General features: G+C 39.8%; 1 protein-coding gene across 1 annotated transcript in view; it reads left to right on the forward strand.

Annotated features, from left to right (window-relative positions):
* TEX14 (testis expressed 14, intercellular bridge forming factor) overlaps nt 1–5,649 on the forward strand; it is a 64,227-nt gene extending 58,578 nt beyond the window's left edge. The window contains 4 exon segments of the mRNA XM_032320872.1: nt 589–681; nt 2,415–2,524; nt 3,708–3,759; nt 4,197–5,649. Of these exon segments, the coding sequence (XP_032176763.1) occupies nt 589–681; nt 2,415–2,524; nt 3,708–3,759; nt 4,197–4,233 (292 nt within the window). The 3' untranslated portion in view covers nt 4,234–5,649.
* Nucleotides 5,650–12,788: the final 7,139 nt, after the last annotated feature.

Consider the following 12,788-nt stretch of genomic DNA (forward strand, 5'->3'; position numbering starts at 1 on the left):
GATATAAATCCCACCCTTCCATCTCCCTAGAACACCTTCAGTAAAAATGTACATCATTATTCAAGCAAGATAAGATGATTAGCTCAAAAAATCCAAGTTAAATTTGGTTGTATAAAGTGCTTTGCTCTTGATTCAAAGTTAGCTGCTATTACTGTTTTCCGAAAGGGCTGGCTGTATAGAGGCCCACAGAGCAACTTTTCAGGCCTTCCGAAAACACTGTCTGCATCCTGTAGCCTCAGAGGTAGTTCTTCCTCCAAAGTAGTTGTAGGAGTGCGTGTACAATTCTAACCTCAGATGGAAATTGACTTAATGACCTAGAATTGAGACTGAGTCTAACATTGGACTTTGGGAGATAACTATTCTTAGGGGTGCTGAGGCTTTCGGTCAAGAGCCTAAAGAAGAGTTTGGTCTGCATTTAAATCAGATCTAAGTGACCTCTGCTGCTCTAGATACAATCTCACCGAGTTCTTATTTTCTCATGTGTACAGTGAAAGCACTGGTTTGAAGGGCCTTTTCCACTCTAAAACACTTTGCCTCCTTGTCATGGGACAAGAATTGTCTCAAATTTCTTCACTTGCCCTTGGACAGAGCTCACTCTACTCTCGATGAGGACCTGGAAAGATGGCTACAGCCCCCCGAGGACAACACGGAGCTACAAGATCTCCCTGAAGGCTCTACAAGGTTATTGTTCTCCCATCAGAGGATCATTTTCTTCTTTTTCAGGAAGGAGGTCTAGATTTTAGGTTTTTTAAAAAATACCTTGACTCCTTAAAGAATGAGTGTCTGGTGATGTCATTACATTGCTGTTGTTAAGCCAGCCTTGACTCCTGTCAGCCCCTCTTCCTCCAGCCACCTACAGTGCTCAAGATACTGATTCTCAGACTGATATTGGTATACAGAGAGCCCTCTAAGATGGCTGCTCCTTGGCCCTGTCACCTTCAACATTTCATCAGTCATTTGAATTAAATCAGAAAAGGCATGCTTATCAAATTTTTAGATAACACAAATCTAAGAATGAATGCTAATGTGATAGGTGGTAGACTGTGGGTTCAAAATATTCTTGACAGGTGGAAATGTTAGATTTCTCTAAAAGATGAAGGTTACCATTGAACTGTGTAGAATGCGAGAGATCTGGCCAAATGGAGAATTTTGGACTGGAAGGTCCTCCTCACTGTAATTTCATTGGAGGGAGGAAGTTGTGTCTTATTTTTATATGCTCAGCATTTAGCATGGACTTCGAGACATGGTAAGAATTCAAGAAATTTTTCTTGAAGAGTCCATAAGTAGCGACTCCATGAGGTCTCAGTTTGATGCTAAAAAGGTCAGTGCAGCATTAATGCTGGATAGACAATTGTATTGTCCAAGCAAGGCGATGTCTCACACTAGAGAAAGGACTCCTGGGACATAGTGTGGGGTGTCTTTCTGGGTGCCATATTTTAAAAGAGATGTTGGCAAACAGGAGAGGGTGGCCCTAGAACAGTCAGACGTCTGGAAACCATGTCCTGTGAGAAGAGCTGAAGTCACTGGAGAGGCTTAGCCTGAGAAGCACAGATGGGGTAGAAGAATTGATAGCTGCCTTCAAACACCAGAGATACTATAAAGTGAAGAGTGTGTGCTTACTCTCTTCTTCCCCAAAGGACAGAGGTAGAAGAGAGCCTGAAGGCTTCCTCCAATTCTAGAGCCTATGATTATGTTAGTGATGAGAGATTAGGAGGGAAAAATCCTTCTTGCTCTAGCTGGCTTTATTTTCTCTCTCATTTTACGTATTTTGTTTTGAATATTTAGCTAATGAGAACAGAAGAAAAATCCCTAAACAGTGTCAAGTTGGTTGAGCCAGCATCTTTTGAGCACGGACAGTGAGCCAGGTGCTGTGCTGAAGCAGAGGGATGGATGTCTCTGCCCTTCAGCAGCTTACCGTTGTGTGGGGCAGATGCTTTCTGCTTACTAGTTTGGCAAACATGGTCCTTAAAATCATTAGATACTTTAATCGGATACTTCAGAGAGAGTTTCAGGAAATAAAGTGAGATAATAAAATAAATGGTGGTTATAAAAAGGACACCAATTAGAACATAAGTGAAATGCTTTGTGGGGGTTGGGTGGAGGTGAATAATATAGCCTAGAGGTTGAGAGCAAAGTCTGGGACAGACTTCTTGGGTTGGATCCCAGTTCCAGGACTTAGTGAGGCCTGTAACTTACTTCTCTGTGCCTCAGTTTTCCCATCACTTAATGGGGATGGTAATGGTAATGGTGACTCCCTCATATAGAAGTAATAAGAATTAAATGTGTTCATGTACGTTACCGCACACAACCCAATGCCTGGCCACTAGTGCTATCTATTGTGATTTCTTTGGAACAGTCCTGTTCTCCTGGGCATTGTGCATATGGTTTGATGCTTGAAATCATTGCCATTGAAGGGAGGAAAATATCAAGGATCAAGAAGCTGGTGAAAAGAAAAGAAAAGGAGAAGAAAGGATCAAATCAGAGAGAAGGAAATCGGACAGCTTTTTAGGAACTTCTGAAGAAGGTATGAATGAATGATTGTTTAGCTTGGAGTCTTTGGACTGTGATGAACATCTTAGTTATTTAGAAATATTTCCCAGATGCTATACCTAATCCTTCTGTGTTTTTCTCCTGTAGTTCAGCCTATGTTTTCTGTTAATTGCCAGTCATATCTTCATCACAAAACCGTAACAAAATCCAATTCTATTTCTAAGCAAGCCTTTGGCTAGTCTCCTCATCTTATCTTGCACACTGTCTGGAAGGATGTTTTGCTTCTAATTGTCTAGTGTCTTCAAAGGAGTTCTATATTTAGCTCATACAGAGGCTGTAGAATCTTATAAGAAATCATAAACTGTGGAAATTAAGTGGAGTCTACAAGTAATTCGAGAGGTATAAATTAATCTTATTTCAAAACTATTTCAACAGAGCTTTAGGCATCATTCACAAATGACACCCCTCTATGTTTAGGTTCCTCCTATTTAGGAAGTTAGAAATACTAACTCTTTCAAAATATCTGGTATCCCTTGTATCCCTTCCCTGGTTCATTCTCATTCTCCTCCTTTTTCTGCCCTGTTTTTGCTTTGTGGACTGTATCTCCTGGGCTTCCTGGCCAGCAGGCTTCCCATTGGTCAGTGCACCTCGTCTCTGCATAGAAGTGGTATCCCCCCAGAAGCACAGCTTCTGTAAGGCAGCCTGTCCTTCTCAGCTGCAGCTGTCACTGGGTTCCAGTAACTGTTCTGTCCCACCTCCGTCACAGTCCCTTTAGACTTAGGAGTGATAATGGCTTGCGTCTGCTGCTAGTCACTGGATGTCTTGCCATCCCTTCTTTGCTCCCTTAACTCTGCCTGTACCTGTGTAAGTCGTCACCTCATTAAAGGGCGTGGGGTGTACTTGATTTCCTCTGGGACCCTGACTGGCACAAGGCCCAGTGCGTGTGAGCATTTAGCTAGTGTTGAAATCACTGAGAACATAACGCAGGGGCTTTGTGAATTAGCATTAGTGTCCATGGCTGTGACGGGGAGCTGCGGAATGTTAGGAGGGAAGGCCCATTAACCGTGTTTTTAGAAAGATTCTCTCTCTGTAGAAGAAAACGACTGTTGTCCACCCTAAACTAGAGAGAGAACATTGTAATGCGACTTCTAAATCCCGGCACATTTTGACCCAGACAATAATCTGGTTGTGTTTTCTTCTTTCTATATTTCATCAAGAGGAACTAAAACCCTGTTTTTGGAAGCGACTGGGTTGGTCTGAACCATCCAGGTAATGAGTTGGATATGCTTATAGGTCAAAGTTCACTGTCTATAGAAATAGGAGCAGGCTTTAAACAGAATGATCAAGTTACTGATAATTTTTTTAAATGATAATGAATTCAAAGTTGCTGGATTTTTTTATCTGTTAATGTTTATAGTTAATTAAAATATAAGGGGAAATTCATGCCAACTTTGGTAAAATAGTAGAGTCAGCACAAGAGCAGTTTTAGACAGGGAGGACAGAATGGTGCTATCCGTTGCTTTGCAGTCATTGTACATTCCCATGATATGCTAGTTGATTATCCCCTTTGAATTTATAAAGATCCAAATCCCTTTCCCGTGTGTTCAGTTGAATAGAAAGAAACTGGTGTTTGTGTCTTTAAAAAACATGTACACCAACTCGAAACTCCTTTTTTTGTTGTTGTTTTTTAAAAAATACACACACAGGATAATCGTGCTGGATCAGAGTGACTTGTCAGACTGATGGCATTTGGATCGCAGGTGGACTCCTGGCCAGAGTTCGAGCATCCTGCTGGTGAGCTCCAGCCTCTCCTCATCTGCTTCAGTCACCATCAGGGCAGTGACCCCCTAGCTCGCACTTTGTTCAGCCGCCGCAGTAGACGGAACCACTGGCCCTTTCTGTTTGCACACTTAACTGTTTGCACATTTAACAATTTATTTTTAGTTCACATTTCTGAAAAGTGAAAGGCAGCTTTTGTTGTAAAATTTTCTCATTGTTTCCAGAATGGCTTTTGGTTTTGTTGTTTAAGATTTTTGAAACTTTAACTCATCTTATATAATAAAATGTTTACTGTTAATACCATTTAGGTTTTAGCTGTGTAAGAGAAATTTCTTTGTTTTAGTTATTGGGAGAGGAACTGCCACCCAAACAGTCTTCAATATCTGTTATAAAGTTGGATGTATAAGCAGCTACTGCTACCACCTCTCCTATAAACCGGCACCAGTCATCCGTATTTTAGACTAGAAATACTACCCTCCTCTTGGCTAGGATTGCCATATTCCCATTCCAGCTAGAATTGACTTACATGATGAAACTACAGCTCAGAATAAAAGTCCAAGATATTTTGAACTCTTTAAGGTAAACAAACATCATTTCTGTATATTTCAGATTGTATACCTCACCTCATTAGTGCCTTAGAGGATGAAATTGTGGTAAGATGAAGATCACAACCTTTTTTCTAATTTAGCAGCTAGTGACTACTGGCCAGATGCATACACATGTGTAACCTGGTTTTTAGAGGATCGATATACCTTCATCTACCTCGAGTTTAGAGCCTTCACATATGAATAAAAACTTTTTCTTAGAAGCTGTGTGCTGTTGTACAGTACTAGCCAGCTAACATTTTATTCTTAGCAAATAAATAATAGGTCTTTTGTTTGTGAAAACTGAATTGTTCCTGTTGAGGATGGTCATATTCATACAATTCTTACTAGCACCAAAGCATTTTAGCCTGCACAAATAAAATAAGAAGGTACAAATCTGTTTGACCATTTTGAATCAAGAGACAGATGCTTGTCATTATAACCAGAAGAAAATCAAAGCAAACTACTTTACAAATAATACTATGTGTAAGAAACTTGGAGGATACAGGGACTTGTAATATATAATCCTTCCTCTCATAAACCTTTAATTGGTGACACAAAACCAACATACATAAAAATATAAGGGCTGATAGCAGCATGATATATAGTGAGTTGTGATATTATAGCATTCTCTGTTAGTATTCATTAAGGCTATGAATACTCTGTTAGTGTTCATTAGGCTCACAGAGTCCTACGTAAACTCCCACTGATATGATTTGTAATCTTTTGTCTACAATGTCAGTAGACTCTTCTAGCTGGCCAGTGACTATGTTATAATGGCCAATATTAACAATAATAATGCTGGTAGATAATGTTTATTGGTTATGGAGCAGCTGCTAGGTGCAAGATTCCATGACCTAAGATCCTACTGGAGCAAATGTATTTGTATACTTATACATAGCAGCTTTCCCTGAGACTGTAGATCAAGAGTGTCCTAAGCAAAGTATAAGGATTGTGGAAGTGAACCAAGAGCTAACTTTAGATTAAAACTGATGGTGATATGTTCTCTATGAACCTAGTCCCCATCCTCACATCTGCTCTGTGGGTTTGGTGCTGAATTTTTGGAGTATACGGAGTCCTTCATTTTTCCTCACTACAAGGAAGCAGAGAATAAATATGTAAACAGTTCCAGACACATAAGAGATTGTTAAATATTGGCTCACTTTTTTTTTTTAAGATTTTATGTATTTATTTGAGAGAAAGAGTGAGAGAGAGAACACAAGCCAGGGGAAGAGGCAGAGGGAGAAGCAGACTCCCCCTAAGCAGGGAGCCCAATGCAGGGCTCAATCCCAGGACCCTGGGATCATGACCTGAGCTGAAGGCAGACACTTAACTGACTGAGCCACCTAGGTACCCTGAGTTTTTGAATGTTATTGAAATTAAACTGGCATAAATTCAAATTAGAGTGTTACAAATTTAGGATACAAAATGTAATCCTCATAGTTACCACGAAGAAAGTAGCTATTGAATACACACAAAAGGAAATGAGAAAGAAATTTAAACATTTCACTAGAGAAAATCAACTAAACAAAAAAGGAGACAGTAATGCAGGGGACAAAAAAGTTATTTCATGCAACTACTAACCAAAAGAACAGGGGTGGCTATGTTAATATTAGACAAAGTAGACTTTAAATCGAAAAAGGTTATAAGAAACAAGGACATTATATATTAATAAAAGGTTCAATAGGGAAAGTATAACAATGTGTGTACCTAATGAAAGCCACCAAAATATAGGAAGCAAAATGGACAGAATTGAAGGGAGAAATAGACAATTCTGTTATAACAATTGGGAGACTTCAAAAACCCACTCACAATAATGGACAGACCAATCAGACAGAAGATAGATAAGGAAATAGAGGAGTTAACATAACAAACCAACTAGATCTTATATTGACAGAACACTCTACTCAGCAACAACAGAATATGTATTCTTCACAAGTACAGCTGGATACTTTTTAGGGAAAACCTAAAAAATAGGCCAATTATGGCTCATTAGATTTTAAAAGATTGATGTCATACAGAGTAACTTCTCTGACCACAAGAGGATGAAGTTAGAAATTAATAACAAAAGGAAAATGAGAATTCATAAAGTCATGGAAGTTAAATAACACACTTTTAAAAAAAGATTTTATTTATTTATTTGACATGCAGAGATTACAAGTAGGCAGAGAGGCAGGCAGAGAGAGGAGGAAGCAGGTTCCCTGCGGAGCAGAGAGCCTGATGTGGGGCTCAATTCCAGGACCCTGGGATCATAACCTGTGCTGAAGGCAGAGTCTTTAACCCACTGAGCCACCCAGGTGCCCCAACACACTTTTTTTTAAAAAAGATTTTTACTTGGGGCGCCTGGGTGGCTCAGTGGGTTAAGCCGCTGCCTTCAGCTCAGGTCATGATCTCAGGGTCCTGGGATCGAGCCCCGCGTCGGGCTCTCTGCTCAGCAGGGAGCCTGCTTCCCTCTCTCTCTCTGCCTGCCTCTCTGCCTACTTGTGATTTCTCTCTGTCAAATAAATAAATAAATAAAATCTTTAAAAAAAAAAAGATTTTTACTTATTTATTTGAGAGAGAGTGAGTGAAGGGGAGGAGGAGTAGAGGGAGAGGGAAGCAATCTCCATGCTGAGTACAGAACTCTTTTTTTTTTTTTTTAAAGATTTTATTTATTTGTTTGACAGACAGAGATCACAAGTAGGCAGAGAGAGGAAAGCAGGCTCCCCACTAAGCAGAGAGCCCAACGTGGGTCTCGATCCCAGGACCCTGGGATCATGACCTGAGCCGAAGGCAGAGGCTTTAACCCACTGAGCCACGCAGGTGCCCCTAAGTACAGAAATCTTGAAACGGAGCTTGATTCAGTGACTCCAAGATCATGACCTGAGTGGAAATCAAGAGTCAGACACTTAACAACTGAGCCACCTGGGCGCCCGAACACTTTTTTTTTTTTTTAAAGAAAGATGATGTGTTCCAGGTACCTTAATTTTTAAAAAAGATTATTTATTTTAGAGGGAGAATGTGAGTGAGGGGAGAGGGAGAGAATCTTCAAGCAGAATCGCCGCTGAATGTTTAGCCAGACACAGGGCTCAATCCCATGACCCTTGAGGTCATGACCTGAACTGAAACCAAGAGTCAGATGCTTAACCAACTGAGCCATCCAGGTGCTCCTAAATAACACACTTTTCAAACAACCAAGTGATTAAAAAATCATAAGGAAATCAGAAAGTACTTAGAGATGAAGACAAAAACACAACATATTAAAACTTAAGAATACAGCAAAAGCATGGAAATTTATAAATAAAAACATGAAAAAAGTAAGAAAGATTTCAAATCAACAACCTAACACTATACCTTAGGGAACTAGAAATAGAACAAACTAAACCCAAAGCTAGCAGAAGAAAGGAAATAAAGATTAGAGCAGAGATAAATGAAATAGAGAAAAAAAAAACAGTAGGCAAAAATCAATGAAACCAAAAGTTGATTCTTCAGAAAGATCAACAAAATTGAAAATACTGTAGCTAGATGGACTAGAAAAGAAGGGAAGACTCTAAATTACTAATTTAGTAATTACTAATTACTAAAATCAGAAAATGAAGTGGGGTGGCACAGTTGATTACATGCCAAATTCTTAGTTTCAGCTCAGGTCATGATCTCAGGGTCATGAGATTGAGCCCCACTCCGAGCTCCACTTAGCGCAGAGTCTGCTTGAGATTCTCCCCTCCCACTGGTCCTCCCTACTGTAAGCTCTCTCTCTCAAATCTTTAAAAAAAAAAAAACTCAAGTGGGGACATTACTACTGATTCTACAGAAATAAAAAGGATTATAAGGGAGTACTATAAACAATTTTATGCCAGCAAATTGGATAACTTGGATGAAATGAACAAATTCTTAGAAGCACAATATCTGCAAGACTTAATCATGAAGAAAGAGAAAAGCCAAATATACCTATAACTAGTAAAGAGATTGAATCAATAATCAAAAATCTCCCAAGAAAGAAGAGCCCCAGACCTGATGGGTCCACTGGTGAATTCTACCAAACATCTCAAGAGGAACCAATGCAAATCCTTCTGAAAATTTTCCAAAAAATTGAAGAAACACTTTCTAACTCATTCTGAGGCCAGCATTACTCTTGATGCCAAAGCCAGATAAAGGCACAAAACTACAGATTATCTCATAGGAACACTGGTGAAAAAATCCTCAACAAAAAACTAGCAAACAATTCAGCAGTATATTGAAAAGATTATACACCATAACCGAGTGGGATTTATTCCTGGAACTTGAGGAAGGCTGAAAGCATGAAAATCATATGTACAGTTACCTTATGCCACAATTTAATACGTGATAGACTGCCTCAATAGAATGAAGAGGAAAGAAAGCATCATCATTTTAATTTGATGGAGAAAAAGCATCTGACAAAATCAATACCCTTTTGTGACAAAAACACTCAACAAACTAAGAATAAAAAGAAACAATCTCAATATGATTAAAGCCACATAGGAAAAATCCATGGCGAATATCATACTCAATGGTATTGAAAGACTGAAAGCTTTTCTTCCAAGATCAGAGACTAGAGAGGATGCTTGCTTTTACCACTTCTGTTTAAATAGTATTGGAAGTTCTAGCTGGAGCATTTAGGCAAGAAAAATAAAGTTATCTTAATTAGAATGGAAAAAGTAATGACAGTATCTCTTTGCAGATGATATGAACTTATATAGAAAACCCTAAAGATTTCACCAAAAAACTGTTAGAACTAGTAAATGAATTCAGCAAAGTGGCAGGATACAAAGGCAATACAGAAGATTCCATTGCATTTCCATACATGAATAAGGGAAAATCTGAAAGGGAAATTACAAAAACAATTCTATTTACAGTAGCATCAAAAACAATAAAATAGGGGCACCTGGGTAGCTCAGTGGGTTAAGCCTCTGCCTTTGGCTCAGGTCACCATCTTGGCTTCCTGGGATCGAGTCCCGCAGAACACTGTCAAATAAATAAATAAAATATTTAAAAAAATAATAAAATACTTAGGAATTAACCAAGGAGGTGAAACACTTGTGCCAGGAAAACCACAAAACATGCTGAGAGAAATTAAGACATAAATGGAAACACATCACATGTTCATGTAACAGAAGATGTTATATTGTTAACATGTTAATATTGCCTAAAGCAATCTATAGATCCAATGCAATCTCTTATCAAAACCCCAATGACTTTTTAAAATTAAGACTTTATTTATTTATTTGTTAAGAGAGAGCATAAGCAGGGGAAGCAGCAGGCAGAGGGAGAAGCAGCCTCCCTGCTGAGCAAGGAGCCCAAAGCAGGATTCAATTCCAGGACCCTGGGATTGTTACAGGATTTTTTTTCTCTATAGGTGTCTACGGTTCTTGGTCACACCACTCTGAAGAATGAAGAGGAAGACCAGACAGAGGGGTGGGTAGCAAAGCAAGGTTTATCAAGCAATAGCAAAGTGATAGTGCTTTGCTATTGAGAAGGAGGTGACCCAAGTTGGTTTTTTGTTTTGTTTTGTTTTGTTTTTGCAGAACAGTGTGAATGTATTTAATACTACTGAACTATACACATCAGCATAGTTAAGATGGTAAATGTTATGTTTTTTACCCCAGTAATTTTTTTGAATTATGGAACAACCATAAGCAGGCTAATTAGAAATTGTGTCGTATAGATTTATTGACAGAGAAGGGTGCCCATGACATGTTACTGACTTATGCAAGTAGTAGTATGCTAGTAGGTACATTATGACCCCATGAAAATGTATGAATATCTACATGTGACAAATGCATCGATATCTAGAAAGATGCTTATCAAAGTAGTAAAATGGTCATTTCAGATGATTTCAACTTTTTATAATTCTCTTTAAGCTATTTTCAGTTTGGGGGCACCTGGGTGGCTCAATGGGTTAAAGCCTCTGCCTTTGGCTCAGGTTGTGATCCCGGGGTCCTGGGATCGAACGCTGCATTGGGCTCTTTGCTCAGCAGGGAGCCTGCCTCCTCCTCTCTCTCTGCCTGCCTCTCTGCCTACTTGTGATCTCTGTCTCTGTCAAATAAATAAACAAAATCTTTAAAAATAAATACAAGATTTTTTTAAAAAGCTATTTTCAGTTTGGAGAATAGAAAGGGTTTAAGAATACTTAAATATGGGCACCTGGGTGGCTCAGTGGGTTAAGCCGCTGCCTTCGGCTCAGGTCATGATCTCGGGGTCCTGGGATCGAGCCCCGCATCGGGCTCTCTGCTCAGCGGGGAGCCTGCTTCCTCCTCTCTCTCTGCCTGCCTCTCTGCCTGCTTGTGATCTCTCTCTGTCAAATAAATAAAATCTAAAAAAAAAAAAAAAGAATACTTAAATAGTTGGAGGCAGGACTATAATGTCACAATTAAGCATCCATAAATGTGGTCAATTTTGTTAGGATTCACTTGAAGAAAAACTGCCTGAAAGAAAGGAATGGTTAGTGTAAAGCATAGGAAAATGAAGTTTTAGGAGCCAGATATTGGGGATGGATGCTTAGCTAAAGCATTGTGGGTGGGCATATGAGGGGTCCACTATGCATGTCTAGCGCTTTGTGACAGGTGTTGCCCTCTCGTGGACCATCATACTAACTTCTTGATCCAATTCTGTGTTCACCAAGCAACTTCTTCCTCTTGAAGCTGGTCTGTCTACAGGGAGAAAATGACCTGGCTTTCCATTCCACTCAACAATTGTGTGTCTCAAAGTGTGTTAGTAAGTTGTTATTCTGGTTTACATATTGGGCTCTGTGCTTGGTTAATGAGAGTCAGCACTAGAGAAATTGATTCTACATAACCTATTGCTACATTAGAAGTCGCCCCAAAACTTAATGACTTAAGATAGCAATAACCATTTTATTTATTTGAGAGAGAAAGATAAAGGGAGAGCCCAAGTGTGAGCAGGGGGAGGGGCAGAGGGGAAAGCAGACTCCCTGCTGAGCAGAGACCCTAACTCAGGGCTTGATCCCAGAAATAACCATTTATATTCTCTAATAGTTTTTGTATGTCAGGAATTTAGAAGTAGCTGCACTGGGCAGTTGTGGCTCAGGGTCTCTCCTGAGGTTACAGTTTGGTGCATTTCCAATTTGGCTTACATAACTGGCAAATTGGCCTTGGCTGTTGACTAGGGACCTCAGTTCCTTTCTACCTGGGTCTCCCACTGAGTATCTTCACCACATGGTAGCTAGTTTTCTTGAGTGAGCAATACAAGAGACCAAGGCAAGAGGTGCTATGTCATTATGATCTAGCTTCAGAAGTTACATACCATTGGGGCACCTGGGTGGCATAGTTGGTTAAGTGTCTGACTCAGTTTCAGCTCAGATCATGATCTTGGGGTCTTGAGATTGAGCTCTGTGTTGTACACTGCACTCAGTGCAGAGTCTTCTTAGGATTCTCTCTCCCTCTCCTTCTGCCCCTCAGGCTTGTGCTCTCTCTCTCTCAAATAAAGATTTATTTATGAGAGAGAGAAGAGTGTGAGCTGGTGGGGAGTGTGTGTGAAAAATGGAGATGGGAGAGTGGGAGAGAGAAGCCTCAAGCAGAATCCCTGCTGAGTGAGGAGCCATTGTGGGGCTCCATTCCAGGACCACAAGATCATGACCTGAACCAAAACCAAGAGTTGGTTGCTCAACTGACAAAGCCACTCAGGTACCCCTAAATAAATAAATATTTAAAAAAAAAGTCAAAGACTATCATTTTTGCTATATTCTATTGGTCACAGAGGATAAACCCTGAATCAGAGTGAGAGCGGGATTACACAAAGGCATGACTACTAGGAGGTGAGAGTCATTGGGGGCCATCTGAAGACAGGCTACCACAGAGCCCATCCACTAAGTAGCCATCCCTGGCAATCCTGCCCCTCACTATATGCCTTCCATTAAAAAAATAGAGTTTAATATTGTTTTTACACCTGTCATCACATTTTATCTTCACCATACTCCTG

The sequence above is a fragment of the Mustela erminea genome, chromosome 18 (assembly GCF_009829155.1).
Source record: "Mustela erminea isolate mMusErm1 chromosome 18, mMusErm1.Pri, whole genome shotgun sequence".
Lineage (NCBI taxonomy): Eukaryota > Metazoa > Chordata > Mammalia > Carnivora > Mustelidae > Mustela > Mustela erminea.